The sequence below is a fragment of the Aptenodytes forsteri genome, unplaced genomic scaffold (genome assembly GCF_000699145.1).
Source record: "Aptenodytes forsteri isolate BGI_AS27 unplaced genomic scaffold, ASM69914v1 Scaffold8, whole genome shotgun sequence".
NCBI classification, from domain to species: Eukaryota; Metazoa; Chordata; class Aves; order Sphenisciformes; family Spheniscidae; genus Aptenodytes; species Aptenodytes forsteri.
In genome coordinates this window covers 8,083,678-8,098,499 of record NW_008796218.1, presented here as the reverse complement: position 1 = coordinate 8,098,499, position 14,822 = coordinate 8,083,678, and the positions used below count along the sequence as shown (strand labels likewise).

The 14,822-nt window shown below is 34.8% G+C and overlaps 1 protein-coding gene across 1 annotated transcript in view; it reads right to left on the bottom strand.

Moving 5' to 3' along the window:
* USP47 (ubiquitin specific peptidase 47) overlaps positions 1-10,641 on the bottom strand; it is a 43,815-nt gene extending 33,174 nt beyond the window's left edge. Inside the window, 8 exon segments of the mRNA XM_019474526.1 lie at positions 446-525; positions 1,370-1,515; positions 2,543-2,639; positions 4,917-5,055; positions 6,211-6,324; positions 7,267-7,316; positions 7,319-7,469; positions 10,585-10,641. Of these exon segments, the coding sequence (XP_019330071.1) occupies positions 446-525; positions 1,370-1,515; positions 2,543-2,639; positions 4,917-5,055; positions 6,211-6,324; positions 7,267-7,316; positions 7,319-7,469; positions 10,585-10,641 (834 nt within the window).
* Positions 10,642-14,822: the final 4,181 nt, after the last annotated feature.

Below are 14,822 nucleotides of genomic sequence, written 5' to 3'. Positions count from 1 at the left end.
GTCCTGTAACAAGTTGGCCACTTATCAGAACATAACATGTGTTATGAAAGTATTCCTATCTTTCTCCTACAGTGGAAGAGTGGGCTTGAGTTGCAAAAGCCCACAATGTAGCCTAATAAATACTGACGGCAAGGAAGCTATCACAGAAGCTGAGTTACACAATCAGTTTCTGTGCTTCAAATAAAGACTAAGTATCCAGAGTTCAGAATATTCCACTTTTAACTGGGGGAGGAAAACATAGGAAACACACTCTTGAAAGTTGTACATTATAGTAGCTTAACTATTGCATCAAACAAGAAAACTGGCAATTATTGCAGACTTTCAATAACCTTGTATTTAAAATTCAGTTAACATTTTTCACAATCATCTGTAAAAAAAAAAAAGTCAACAAAACCCCAAAATACCACACCGCTGACTGAACAGAAAAAAGTTTTTATACAATTACCTGTTCTGTTTGCTTCCATTTCTGCTCCAAAGCATCAAACATGACTCTACAAAGCTCCTGTACATCATGTTGCTGCCACGCTGTTAGAAATTTAAATTAAACTTAATTAAAACAAGAGATGTTATTAGCCCCAATACTAACTGTAGCCTGAGAATATTTTCTAAAAAGCTACAATTTGTTTATTTACCAATTATTTACTACATTATTCACTATTGGGCCAGTGTTCAATTCTACAAGCAGCTGCCTCCTGAGTTAAGTTAGAAAAATAAGCAGCCAGCTTGCTCACAATGCTTATGCATAAACAAGAATTGCATACATAAGCAAGAATATGTAAAAATACAGAAATGCTAATATGCACTGTTATAAACTGCTTCTGACTTATTTCCCACTTTGTGCTGATTCTCTAAAACTCAATTTTTTTTTCCCCTTGTAAGTGTAAGGACACTGAAATCCAACTCCTTATCATGTGATTACTCCATGTAAAAATCAACATGTTATAGAGCAAAATTACACTATACAAGTGTCAAAAAGACAAATACAGTGTTTGATTTTATGGAATTATCCATATTATTTTCTACTTAAGTGGAATGTGTTCATTTGACATTTCTGATTCAAAACAGATCCAAGTTTCTTACAAAGAGCTACTTCTTTAGAAACAATTAACAACTGTAATGATAGCTTAATTACAAAAATATAATGCTTTTTACTTTAACAGCCTAAAACTCACAGACATCATTTAAAAAAAAAAAAAAAACCAAACACACCACAACAAAATATCAATTTAGGCTATTTTGTTTCCATTCAAACACAGTGGATTCTAAATTATTTTTAATTATTCCAGCATTTTTCCCCATCAACAGCAGTTCAGACGCCTAACAGGCCACTGCTGAAGCAAATCACACAGGCTTAGTATCTGCATATTACCCTCACTACTATCCCATCCGAAACTCCGTGTAACATCTGTTGTTTCAATTGCTCTTTTTTTGCTGGTCTGCAGTAAAACAAATAGTCTTTGAAGCTGGTAGGGGATACTCGTCACAGGATCCTCTTCAGATTCTTCAAATTCCCATCTAGTCACAACACAAGATATTTGACAGTTAAAAATGCTTTGAAAATATTACTCAAAAAGACATTTAAATCAGCATTTATTACATTTCAAGAGGTCTGACAGATTACAGAGGTTAACTGAAGCTCTGTTTCTTGGGAAAAGTCACATGGAATTGCTTTCCATTTCTGCAGTAAATGACAATACTATTTTTTAGATGTACAAACCTAACACAAACAAATGAAGTAATTTTGAAGCCATTCACTGCACAAATACAGACATGAACTGCACTTAGTTTCAAACTTAATTTCAAGTTTGATGTTTTCAGGATGGGGCAATTTCTTTAAAAAGCTCGTCCATGCCACAACCAATAACATACCTTAGTATTTTACTAAAAATCTGGAAGCTTTTAAGCAAATATAATTTATAATAGTCTATCCAGCTTGACTTCAAGTATGCTTTTCTCCAAACAAGCGTCACAGGATCCTCTTCAGATTCTTCAAATTCCCATCTAGTCACAACACAAGATATTTGACAGTTAAAAATGCTTTGAAAATATTACTCAAAAAGACATTTAAATCAGCATTTATTACATTTCAAGAGGTCTGACAGATTACAGAGGTTAACTGAAGCTCTGTTTCTTGGGAAAAGTCACATGGAATTGCTTTCCATTTCTGCAGTAAATGACAATACTATTTTTTAGATGTACAAACCTAACACAAACAAATGAAGTAATTTTGAAGCCATTCACTGCACAAATACAGACATGAACTGCACTTAGTTTCAAACTTAATTTCAAGTTTGATGTTTTCAGGATGGGGCAATTTCTTTAAAAAGCTCGTCCATGCCACAACCAATAATATACCTTAGTATTTTACTAAAAATCTGGAAGCTTTTAAGCAAATATAATTTATAATAGTCTATCCAGCTTGACTTCAAGTATGCTTTTCGGTATCCAAACAAGGAAATTTTGACAGGAGGAATTAGAAAGGGTCTCCTACCAATATGTACCAGGACAAATTTAAGAACAGGTTTTGATTATATATACTCACTTATATAACGCATTTCTAAATTCAGGAGTCATGAAAAGTGTTTGTAGAAGGCTGTTCAAGTAGCAAGTCATTGCTTGATTTACTAGCCCCACATAACCTAAAAATACAAGAAGAATGAGATGGAAATAACGCAAAAAGATGCAAAATCACTTTGAGTTAAAACATTTGACAAGAAAATAATTCTGTGATAATGTTTATTTAAGAACTGCATCCAGCTGTTGTCATTTATTGTTATTTGCACTACAAAAATTGAGGGAATACTACAATTACTCACTTCTGAGAGCAATAGAGAGTAATAGTTTACACAACAGAAAATTTCCCCGAAGGACACAAAGCTATTTTATTGATCATTAATGATGTTTCACAATAATAACCAATATTTAATGTTGAATACTGCACCAATGGGGACATAGGTAACTAAGTATTTTAATATTGATTTAAATATTTTATAGAAGAATCTAGAATTTGTTAAGAAACAATTGTGTACTAGCTTACTTATTGCCTGATGTCAACTAAAAACGTCCTAGTTGTACTGTAAATACAATTTGTATCTGCACTGGTTTGTACTATCATCTCAGAACTATAAATAAAAAGAAAATCTCTAAAGCGCCCATGCACATGTATCTTCTAAAACCTTCTCCCATAATAACCACTTAAAACAGCTACTAAAAATCAGTGTCATTTTTATTAGCTGAAAAGGGAATTAGTTACTTATATTCAATCTTACTGTCATTTTTTCTCCAAAATATACAATATTAACAACAGTTGATAAGTAAGCAGCATATACTGAAGCAGAGTGTAATAAAGAAATTAATATGTCTATTTATACTCTGAAGCTCTTAGTAAGTATTAAAAAAAAAAATCTCAGTTCCCTACTACTTTACATTAATTACTAGTAATGTAAAGGCAGCTACTCCATACAAAACACATGCATTGTCTGTGAAGAGACTGAGTTAGATTTTTCACAATAATAACCAATATTTAATGTTGAATACTGCACCAATGGGGACATAGGTAACTAAGTATTTTAATATTGATTTAAATATTTTATAGAAGAATCTAGAATTTGTTAAGAAACAATTGTGTACTAGCTTACTTATTGCCTGATGTCAACTAAAAACGTCCTAGTTGTACTGTAAATACAATTTGTATCTGCACTGGTTTGTACTATCATCTCAGAACTATAAATAAAAAGAAAATCTCTAAAGCGCCCATGCACATGTATCTTCTAAAACCTTCTCCCATAATAACCACTTAAAACAGCTACTAAAAATCAGTGTCATTTTTATTAGCTGAAAAGGGAATTAGTTACTTATATTCAATCTTACTGTCATTTTTTCTCCAAAATATACAATATTAACAACAGTTGATAAGTAAGCAGCATATACTGAAGCATAGTGTAATAAAGAAATTAATATGTCTATTTATACTCTGAAGCTCTTAGTAAGTATTAAAAAAAATCTCAGTTCCCTACTAGTAACTTTACATTACTAGTAATGTAAAGGCAGCTACTCCATACAAAACACATGCATTGTCTGTGAAGAGACTGAGTTAGAACACATGTATTTTACTTATTACTCTACTCTATACAGTTCATCTTTTCATAGTTGTATTAAATGAAAAAATGGTATGTGGCAGATAAACTTTCTTATCTCTCAAAAAATCTTGAACACGCGTGAATTGGTGTAATATGAATGTCCTCTTTTTGTCTGCTCAACAAATTTAGTATCAGGAGTTTGTCTCATTACTGAGCTATAACTTGCTGTCTCCTTCTGCCCCCTGCGCAGCAAAGGCACCCAGCCAGCCTCCTGGGATCTGCCCTGGCACTTGTCTGCAAGGCAGAGCTGCGCTTCCCTTCCAGAGGGAGTCTCCGCTTGCTGGTGGGGAGCCAGGCAGCGGAGGATGAACCTCTTGGGGAATCATGGTGCAGGCAGAGAAACTGCAACCAGGGGCTACAGGAGGAAGACTTTAGCTAACACACGAAGTGCAGAGATTTGGCAACAGCCCCTCTATAACAGAGTATCAAGTACTCATTAAGCTGTGAGTGAACACACAAGCTCGAGGTGAATACTTTCTGGTAATACAATCCTGACTACTCAACTAGGGACACAGCAGCAGATTAATACTGAAAAGGAGGGCCCCCTAACAGAGACCTTGAATTGCACTGTCACAAGTAAGAAAAGGATGGGACACAGCTCTGCTGTTCCCAAAGTGATTCGAGAATATTGTAGAAAACATGATGGAAAATGTAGTAGTGATGTGGGGTTTTTTTAAATAAATGCAATTTATTTCAGAAATCTTGAAGTGCTGCTATTTGAAAATATGCTAAAATAATTATGAATTAGTATTGCCTTTACAAGAGAGAACACTATACCTGTCTCCGATTTGCTCAGGACTGAAGAATAAGAGTAGCTTTGACTGACATAGTCATTGGTGCAGCCAACAGAGCCTTCTCTTGGAAGAGGGCCTATAAATCTGTCTTGCACACTGTCATCTGTTGTACCTGACTCCTCCTAAAAACATAAATACACTGATTTTATGCAAAAATGAGAGAACAAATTTTTACTGAAGCACCTACAAGTTTTACTTCTTTCTCTCGTGGCCAAGAAATCAATTTTGTTAGTGTATCACACAAATTTTACAAAAATGGAAATATACAGTTGCCTGAGTAACTTTAATTCTGCCCTCCAAATTCTCAACCCCTTAAGAAATAGTTCTTCGCATTAGTGGAAGCAAATGCCCTTTAGAATACTGTATAATCAAATACAGTACCATAATCCATACAACAAGCAAGTTTGCAATTTAGCATCTCCTATGTCTCAAGTTTTCTGCACTGAAATACACAATGAGATTTTCTTTTTCTTTTTTTTCAGGTATAAAAATTACAACTCAATATTCTTTCAGAATCACTCTCAAATTCTGACCTTGTGCACAATTATTTAAACATGGGGGTTCTTTTCCACTTTTCAGATAATTAAGTCCACAACAAAGGCTAAGTAGGCCAGCATTATGCTGACATGAGAGCTGAGTAATAAATCTTAATGTATCACTAGTCTATCCAATCCCTGATTTAAATAAACTGCAGCTGTGTTTATCTTTCATTGCACCACATATTCGAGAAATAGGAAATTTCAAATATTTTGTTATGGCAAAAAGTTGTTTCTAGCAACACTGACGACTCTTCTTTTTTATATATTTTTTTTTCTTAAAGGTAAGTTTGGAAGTAGGTAACCGCTGTTGATACAGGACTGCTGCTTCTGAGAATTCTGTCAGAGTGGTCTAACATTGCTTTCAAACACCCAGATGAAAAGGATTAGGTTTATGATTAAACCAGTATTGTTAAGACTTATCTCTAAATATGTCAAAGATTAATTAATTATATAACTTTAGAAAGTTACTCACAGCAAACATTACAGAAATATTTGTCAAGCATGAATAAAAAGTGACAGCAAATCATTACTAATGGAATTGGTCCTACTCAGGAGAAACCTAGAAGTGTAAAATAGCAGTCTAAAAGTCTGTTGAGAAGGTTCCTGAAGAAGCTTATTGTATGAAATACACAGCCCAATTTTATTTCGTTTTCTGATCTCACAAGAGCAATACACAGAACATACGTCTCTCTCCCCCCAATACTATAGCTTATATAGCTGAGCGAAGACTTTACTTACTGGCATTATATGAGGCTGCTCACCATCTTTGTCTGTCAAATGCAGAAAGTTCTTCTTCCCTGGCTCAAAACCAGCATCAAGAATAGTTTTGTCACTGTTCTGATCTATTGGAGTCTGCTGGAAAAAAAACCACTTTTTTTTTTTAAACAGATCTATACACAATTAACAAATTCCATCCAAGTACACTGCTTGAAGTAGCTTCTGACACACTAAGATGAAATGAAAATAAATAATTATCCAGTATAGACAAAACATACTCATCATTAATACTGAAAGAACTTGGGAACAGTTTAAGAAACAGTGTAAATTAAGTATTACAGTACAATTTACTTAGAAGTTGGTTACTCTATTCAGGAGTCAAGACACTGGTCTACAAGTTTCTTGCAGAACATCAAACCATCTAGTGCCCTATATAGCTTGCATACACTTTTTTTTTTAAAGGAAAAAAAAAAAAGTTCAGCAAGTAAACATGACACCTGAAATAAACTAACGTCTATTCCTTAAGAAATCTTACAAAGTTTTCTAGGTGCATCTATAGAAATCATATTAACTAAAACCAACACCAATCTACAATAACTTCTGTGCATTATATTAATTATAATTTTATTGTATTAGAAATTCAAATAGGTATAAGAAACATGGAAAGTCACTACGCAGCATGCTTCTGTTGAGAAGAAAACATTTCTCAAACAAGACCACAGGAAACAGATGAGATTATCATGAGTATTATTATTAAAAATACATACTTTTAATTAAAACTAGCATTACATCTGAATGTTCATATTAGTTTCTTTTGTTTAATGATTAAATAAATTTATCAATTAAGAGCACATTTTGAGACTAAAATGTAGATATAATACAAAATAAAATTCAGCCAAATCAAAATAGTGGTGTCAGTCTGCTCTGGTGCACCTATTATGAATTTTTACAGGAATTAAATGAAAACATTTTTTACAGGAATTAAATGAACACTACGGAATACAGGTAACACTTTTCTATAATGTGAAGATTTAAACGTTTGCTATCAAGAGGAAATAAAAAGCACTTTTGCCATACCGTATCAGTTACATTATCTCCATTTCCCCACACTAAATCAAAAGTTCCATCACGTAGCCCACTTTTGAAGCCACATCTTCAAACAGCCTTTTAAGCGGTGTGGAAGCTGGCAGGTTCAAGGTAACACGCTCATTCACTGTCTTGGAATTTGTGGTATCTTGTATTATACACAGCACCCTGGGTTCCTCAGCAGCACTTTCCACCTGAAATGACAGCAGGCAACAATTCATGAGTAAAGCTAAGAACATTTTGGAGTTTAATTGAAAAATCAAAACAAGACTTCACCAGTAAAATGTGGTATACTTTTACAAGCTAAGGATCCCAAAACTGGACTTTATTTTTTAAAGCAGGCATAAGAAAATTAAGAACCTTCCAGTTTTGGAAAACCTATGTAAAAACAAGCCCCATTTTTATAGAACAAGAAGGAATTTGGAAGGGTGGATCACTGTGTAGAGAGATAAACTGTTCAATTTCTGCACAGAATTTCAGCCAGTAAGCAGACAGAACGCTGCTTCCAGTCAGGAACAGACTTTCAAATCATCACTTCAACCTCATATTTTGCTTTGACATGATCATAAATCCTGCTGAGGTAGAAGTATACCTTTTGTGATTTTTAGGAATGCAGCCCAGAACATCTACAAGCTTCCAAATAATCTTGGAAGCTGACCATTAAACAAAAAGTTTTGTAATCAAGCCACCAACTTTCTTCTACTAAATCCACTGCTGCGTGAGTCACAGGAGAAATTCTTCTGCCTGAACAGAGTAAGAAAATTAACATTGCCAAATGGCTACTAGACAAAGTAAAGAGATTTTAAACAGCAACTTCAAAATATCTGAAATCAGAAAAGTAACAATCTTAAATGAAGGTGGCAATAGAATAGTGATAAAATTTTATGCACCCAGGTAAGCCAAGAAAATGGCATTTTCCCAACACTTTCCAACACTGAAAATCCAGGAAGTCAAAGATCTAAGCACAGTTAATTATCTTAATTATCCAAAGTTGTAGAACAATCAGGAATAACTAATATTTAAATACAGGTCACACAATAAAGCATCAGGTCAATAAATGGAATAATTAGTCCCCAAGGACTCAGCCTTTTCAACTTGTAACACACAGAAAGCATTAGTAATGCATGTCAGAGCACCCAAACCTCAGTCCACGGCTAAAGGGCACATCGTCTAAAAAGGCAAAAAGATACATGCAGTGCTATCACGATTTTCAGTGGATAAAAACATTCATAAATAGCAAGAACTGTGTTCATGCTAAAACTGTCAGCCACATCATAAGCATCTTCTAGAGAATAAAGAACTACAAAGAAGATCTAAACAACTTCAGCATCCCTTGGATTTCTACACAGCCAGCCTCACAACACAGATGACCACCAAAGTGGTACAGTCCCTTATGAGAGCTCTTATATCACCAAACCTTTTAAAAAGTAACAGAAACGTTTTAGCTGATGCTGGGTCCCGTCATTTTACAAAATTTTGAGATCAGCTGACAGTCTTCACGCAATTACAAAATAAAGTGTTAGCTGACTGCAGCGTCTATTCCTATCATCAGAAAAAAGTTGTCAGAGAAGAGCAAATAAAACCACACCCCCAATCTGTATTACATTAGTTTGTTTTAGACTGCGATTTTTCTTAGACTTTAAAGTCCAATTTCTCTAAGTTTACCAAATGTAATGTCCTTTGTGGAAATCTTCATTAACTGCATGCTCAAAAAGATGCAAGGCACCATTTCCAGCAAATCTGCAACACTTCATCTTCATACATTTAATCTTTACTGGATAATTTTAGGTTTATGAACTACTTTCCAAGACAACAGACAAAACTATTCCTGAAACATTAACAAGCAAACATTAAGAAGCAAAACACAATTTAGAAGTCAAAGTAATTTTGACGTGTTATATCCTCACTTTCATCCACAGCACCCACAGACACACACAGGGCTGTACTTGAGTAGACTAAAATTTAATTTCACCAGTGATTACTTCTCCTGGGTTCTTTCCTTTAAATTTCCCAGCACAGCTTCATTTTTTTTTTTTTTTTTTGGCTAAACAAGCAGCACACAATTTGTCTCTCATTGTGGGGTTACAAAAGAGAAGATGTAGCTTGTGGCCCAGTTCAGTGGTCTACTTTCTTGATTTTTCTGGAGAAGATGAGCAGCGGCTAAAACCCAACAAACTCATAAGATCAACCTACACTTATGACCCAGATTCCCCAGCAATAGTAGAAGCTTGCTCTGGGTGGAAGCCCACGCTCCCCTATAGAACAGTGCAGAGAGATTAAGAGGCATTTGCTACTATTCATACGGCTTCATCTAGGAAAATGTAAGTTAACTCAGATTCAATGATTCCCACTGATCCTACAACTTGACCTGCTATGTATATGCGCATGTCAGGAATAGAAGCTCTCCACTGGAGACTCAAATCCTTGTTGTCCTACGGCCTTTACATAACCAACACCTTAACTCCCCTCCTCTCTGCAGAAGATACCTGTAAATTCAGCTACTCCTACTCACAATTTCTCCACTACCTTTGATAGTTAATCAGTTGTGACTTATATTGGAGTTGCTACTGGAAATAATCAGACACACAGTATCTGACAGATGAAAATAACATTAAGCAAACAAATCATAGAAGATTACAGAAGATTTGCTGGTTGGGCTGCTGGATGTTCCATGTCAGACAAATCCTCTCTTCCTTGTTCACAGATGTAATTCTGACAGACTGAACTGGTTTAACTCTGGGTTAGTATAACAAACAGTATTAAGCCATCGTTCACGCTGCCATGGCTTCAAGTTGTTCATAGTAAATAGATAAATCAAAAATAACCTCAGTCCAACTCTATTCATGGCAAGCATTCACATATACCATCTGAACTATCAGACAACAATGCAAACATCTTGTTTGTGGCTACTTTACTATAAAAATAGTGTAAAAGGCAATACTGGCCAGTGACGAAACTATTTTGACAGGCTGTTATCAAACTGAGTCCACAAAGTAAACACAAAACTTAATTTTAATCATTACATAATCTGATATATTATGACAGCTACACAATAACATTTTTTTTTTTATGAAAAGCTACAGCGGGCCAAAAGCACACACACCAGTGTAAAAGCATATAAACACATACTCAACCTGAAGCTTCTACTGTTAAGACTGCATTTAATACATACATAATCTTTGTATTCAAGAACATGCACAAAAAATTCAATAGTTCATGCTCATGTTAAGAAATAAACAAAAGCTACAGCATCATGCTGTTACTATGTATCTTGGTTATTATTTTATAAAGTTTATTTCATCTGTCTACCTGTGAAAATTTCTTCTTCATTTCAGCAAAGATACTTTGTCTGCAACTCCAAAACATATCCTATAGTATATGAAAACAAAATTTATAAGTCATAATCCTTTAAAATAGTAAATTGACTTTTTTTTAAATAAAGTCAGTTTTATAGTATAAATAAAATATTATTACTGAGTTCCAAACCACCATTCACAGAATAACTTTAAAAGGAATAGCCTTCAAATATTGTGACAGGAAGTTCTCTATTAACATGAAGTTCAGCGCACACCATTTTAACACTTAAATTATCATAGGAGCAGTGTTACATAAAATGTTAGTTAAGTTGTAATACACAACAGACTACACTTCATAAAGTAAAAAAAGCGAGTGGATAAAAAAATGTAAACAACATTCAAGATATAAATTCATACTTACAAATTCCTTCATTGTACTAAAAAATCCCTCCAGAGATAGGTAAATGTTTTACCTCAAATGGCTCAAGCGCAAGATTAGCATATAACCCTGTAATTCAGTTTATTATTGCATTTCTAAATTGTGAAGCTATCCAGTTTCGTACGAAACTGTTCCTTCATGCCTGAATTATTTCCTGTAGGAAAGTTTTTATTAATATGAACCCATTTTGAAGTATGCAGCTGAAGGTAATAAGAGATGAAGTGATTGACTTTTCTTATTCCTAACACTCTTCAAGAAAGCCTGCCTTAGGATCTCTGTTGTACCATCAAAAATGCAACAACAAACATTACCTGTACAAAACTGTTTTTTGACTATGGACAAACATCAAGTTAACTAGTTTCTGAATCTGAAGCATTGCACTTTATATTTTTCCAGAAAGGAAAAACAGAAAGTGAGATTGAAGATGCTAACACCATTGCTCTTCTCCAAGTTTCAACTGTGCCCTCAGTCAAGATTATCAAAACGTAAAATACTGACATAATCTTTACTGATGTACCCTATTTGCCCCACCAAATGACCTACAAAAATAGCCCCAATTAGACCATTTGCATTTAACTTCTCAAGCAGGATAACACATAAGGTGAGATTTCTTTCTTGTCATACAGAGAACTGAAGTTCCAGTTTTGAAGTTTTAATAATACAAGATCAGTAATTGTATCTAGCAATTGCTTTCTTTACACACCAGTTTGTAATTTCAGATTTGACAGAGGTTTTAAAAATTAAAACAAACAAACAAAAAAACCCAGAAAAACACCACCACAATATAAATGTTTTGTTGCTTACTAGTTTTACCTGCTTTCAATTGAAAGATACATACATTTTGCTAAAGTGACTTAAAGGTTAATAGAGTCCAGGAAGTGTAATTTTGAAACTGCTAATTTATAAATTATGATAGTCATCAAGTATATTGCCCTGTGCCTAAGACTTAAGTCTTCCAATTTTCCTCCTATTTGGTGTCTCCAAAGAGCCCTTACTTTAGCCTGAATTCCTCCTCTCCAGAGACAGGCAAGTTAAGTCCAGTATACACAGGGGCATGTGTAATTTTCTAGTGTGCTATTTTACTTGGTGCGTGCAGTGGAGTGTGAAGGGGAGGACAGGCTCCAGGCATCATCTGAACTGGACAGAAATACCTACAGGTTGCTTCTTTTATAAGAATGCTCTTACGCTGGGTTCTCAGCTCTTGATTTCTCAGTAAAGGACTGCTGGAAGATTTTAAAGAGTTATTTCACTCTAAACAAATTCTGAATGGCAAAAGTTGATTTTTTAATATTCGACATAACGCATCAAACAAATCAAATTTACAAATTATACTGTTTATATGATGTTCAGAAATTTCAGAAGTAACCAAGAGCCTTCAGCTGCTCTGACAAGACAAATCACAAAATCACAGATATGTCAATCTTTCAAATGCAGCATTCCCTACTTTTCAATTAAAGCATTCACTCTACCACGCTATGAATATACTTTATAATAACCACTAGTTCAACTTTACATTTTACAGAAAAGCTCCTTTCACCATGGAAATTTATGCTTTAAAGTACAATTAAGAGAACAAAGATCGTACTATACATAAAGTTGCCTAAATTCTACTCTGATAAAAATGACTCTGGAATCCACCAAACCAATTATTTATTACACCTCACAAAACAGAGGACCATATTAACTACACAGTTCAAGGGTTTCAAACTAACATACACGTGGTATTCACAGGTACATACAAAAATATCCTATTGCCTCTTCCTCAGAAGAGATAGGAGCAACTACTCAGGTAGCAAGCACATCTGTTCTGTACTTGTGAGAAGTCCTCAAAGCTAGATGTTGCTACTTTGCCATACCGTGACATAGCATGCACACCACCAGTAGCTTAGTAAAATAAGTTGCAGACCCTCAACTGCATAAGCATCTAAAAAGGCAAATGCAGACTGCTACTTAAGGCTACAATTTAGGAAACCATCCTATGATTATTTTACCACAGAAGTCTTCTCAAGCTAATATTTTGGTCAATAAATATTTGAAATTGTAATTTCAAATGTTAAACTTCTAAAAATATTGAAACACTGACACTTTCATCCCAAGTCGCTCCATCTTTTACACTCTTCCATTTCTTGAAAGGAGATGACGTTCCCAAACCTGCATATAGAAGATTTCTGACTATGTATTAGACCAGACTTGCAAAAGACTCTTTATAATACAAACGTGCAATCAACACACAGGTCTGACGTGTGGACATTCTAGAGTGCCATTCTACACAAGCATTTACCCCATGTACCTTTCTAAAAAATATTGCATCTTTTTTACATGCAAGATCTGCACCTGTAAGTTGCAGAACATAAAGCATATTGTGGCACTGAAGTAATTCAGGCTGTAATTCCATATATACTAACAAAAGCAGCATTGTTATTAGTGCCATCTGCAAGACTGAGACAGTAGCTTTGACCGTATAGGTTCTGTATTTGTTGAAAATAAAGGAACAAAAAAAATGCAGTGTTACTAGATCTGTCAAAACAACATTCAAATGCAAAACTGTAGTGGTTTGAACACTGCATTTAGATGTCGCTTGCTATTTTTCAGCTTTGAATCACTGAGTTCATTAAAATTCTATAGCAGCATTTTACTAACCTTATGAGGACAAACCAACACAAACATATTTTATTTTTCAAATGACAGAAGATTCTCCTAAGACTTTAACTCCTGCTTCAGTTCTTTTATAAAATTATTTTCAGAGATTGAAAGTGAAACCTAAAGCTAAGCTCAGACTTCATGTAGATTCTACCCAACATTTCCAAATTCCAATATTTCCAACAGGCAAAAATATTGACAGTATGAATCAGTAAATAAAATCACAAGTTTCAGGTCAAGAGTTTAAACAACAGATGTGTGAAGTTTGACTGCCAAGTAAAGTTAATGGCCTATTGAGACTTAAAATGATCACCAGTAGAGAAGTTCCTACATGTCCACACCCTATAAATAATTCTCACAAATCACTGCAATACAGGGGAAAGACAAAGAGATCAGTAGCAAGTAGCAATGGCAGATATCATGCTTACATTCACAAAATGACTTGGATGATTAAGCCTAAGACAGCAATTCTCAAGCTTCCTGTAGCTTCAGCAACTGAAGACTACCGTAAGAAACGCACACAAGTGACTACTGCCTATCACATTACTGCTGGTCAAACTTTGGGGTGTACATTCCAAATTTGTGTAACTGATTGGGTGTGCATTTCCAGCAATTACAAGTATAAAGTGAAATTTGGTAGCTTCAGTCACAAAAAAGTAGTCTGCACTTGTACCTTTTACTTCTAAAGTATCATCGCACAGAAACATTCAGACATTAATTACAGTTCAACTGAAGAGAAGTTCATTTCAAGACTCTTTCTCAGTGATGACGAATTGCTATCAAATCAGCTCCTTGAGAAACCACAACCAGATTTCAGGAATTCCTTCACCTATTCCAAGAGGTCCAACCCATTAAACACCACACTGGATACATGCTGACAGCAGTGCATTCTGCACAAAATGCGAAGGCCAAAGACCTTTCAAATTACAGCAAGTAAGGGGAGAATAATCAGAGAGAGCTAGGTTACCATCTCCACTCTAAAAACTCTCTCTTTACCCTGTGCATTTTGAACTATGGACTTCAGAGAGTCATAGAATCATAGAATAGTTTGGGTTGGAAGGGACCTCTAAAGGTCATCTAGTCCAACCCCCCTGCCGTGGGCAGGGACATCTTCAACTAGATCAGGTTGCTCAGGTCCAACCTGACCTTGAATGTTTCCAGGGATGGGGCAT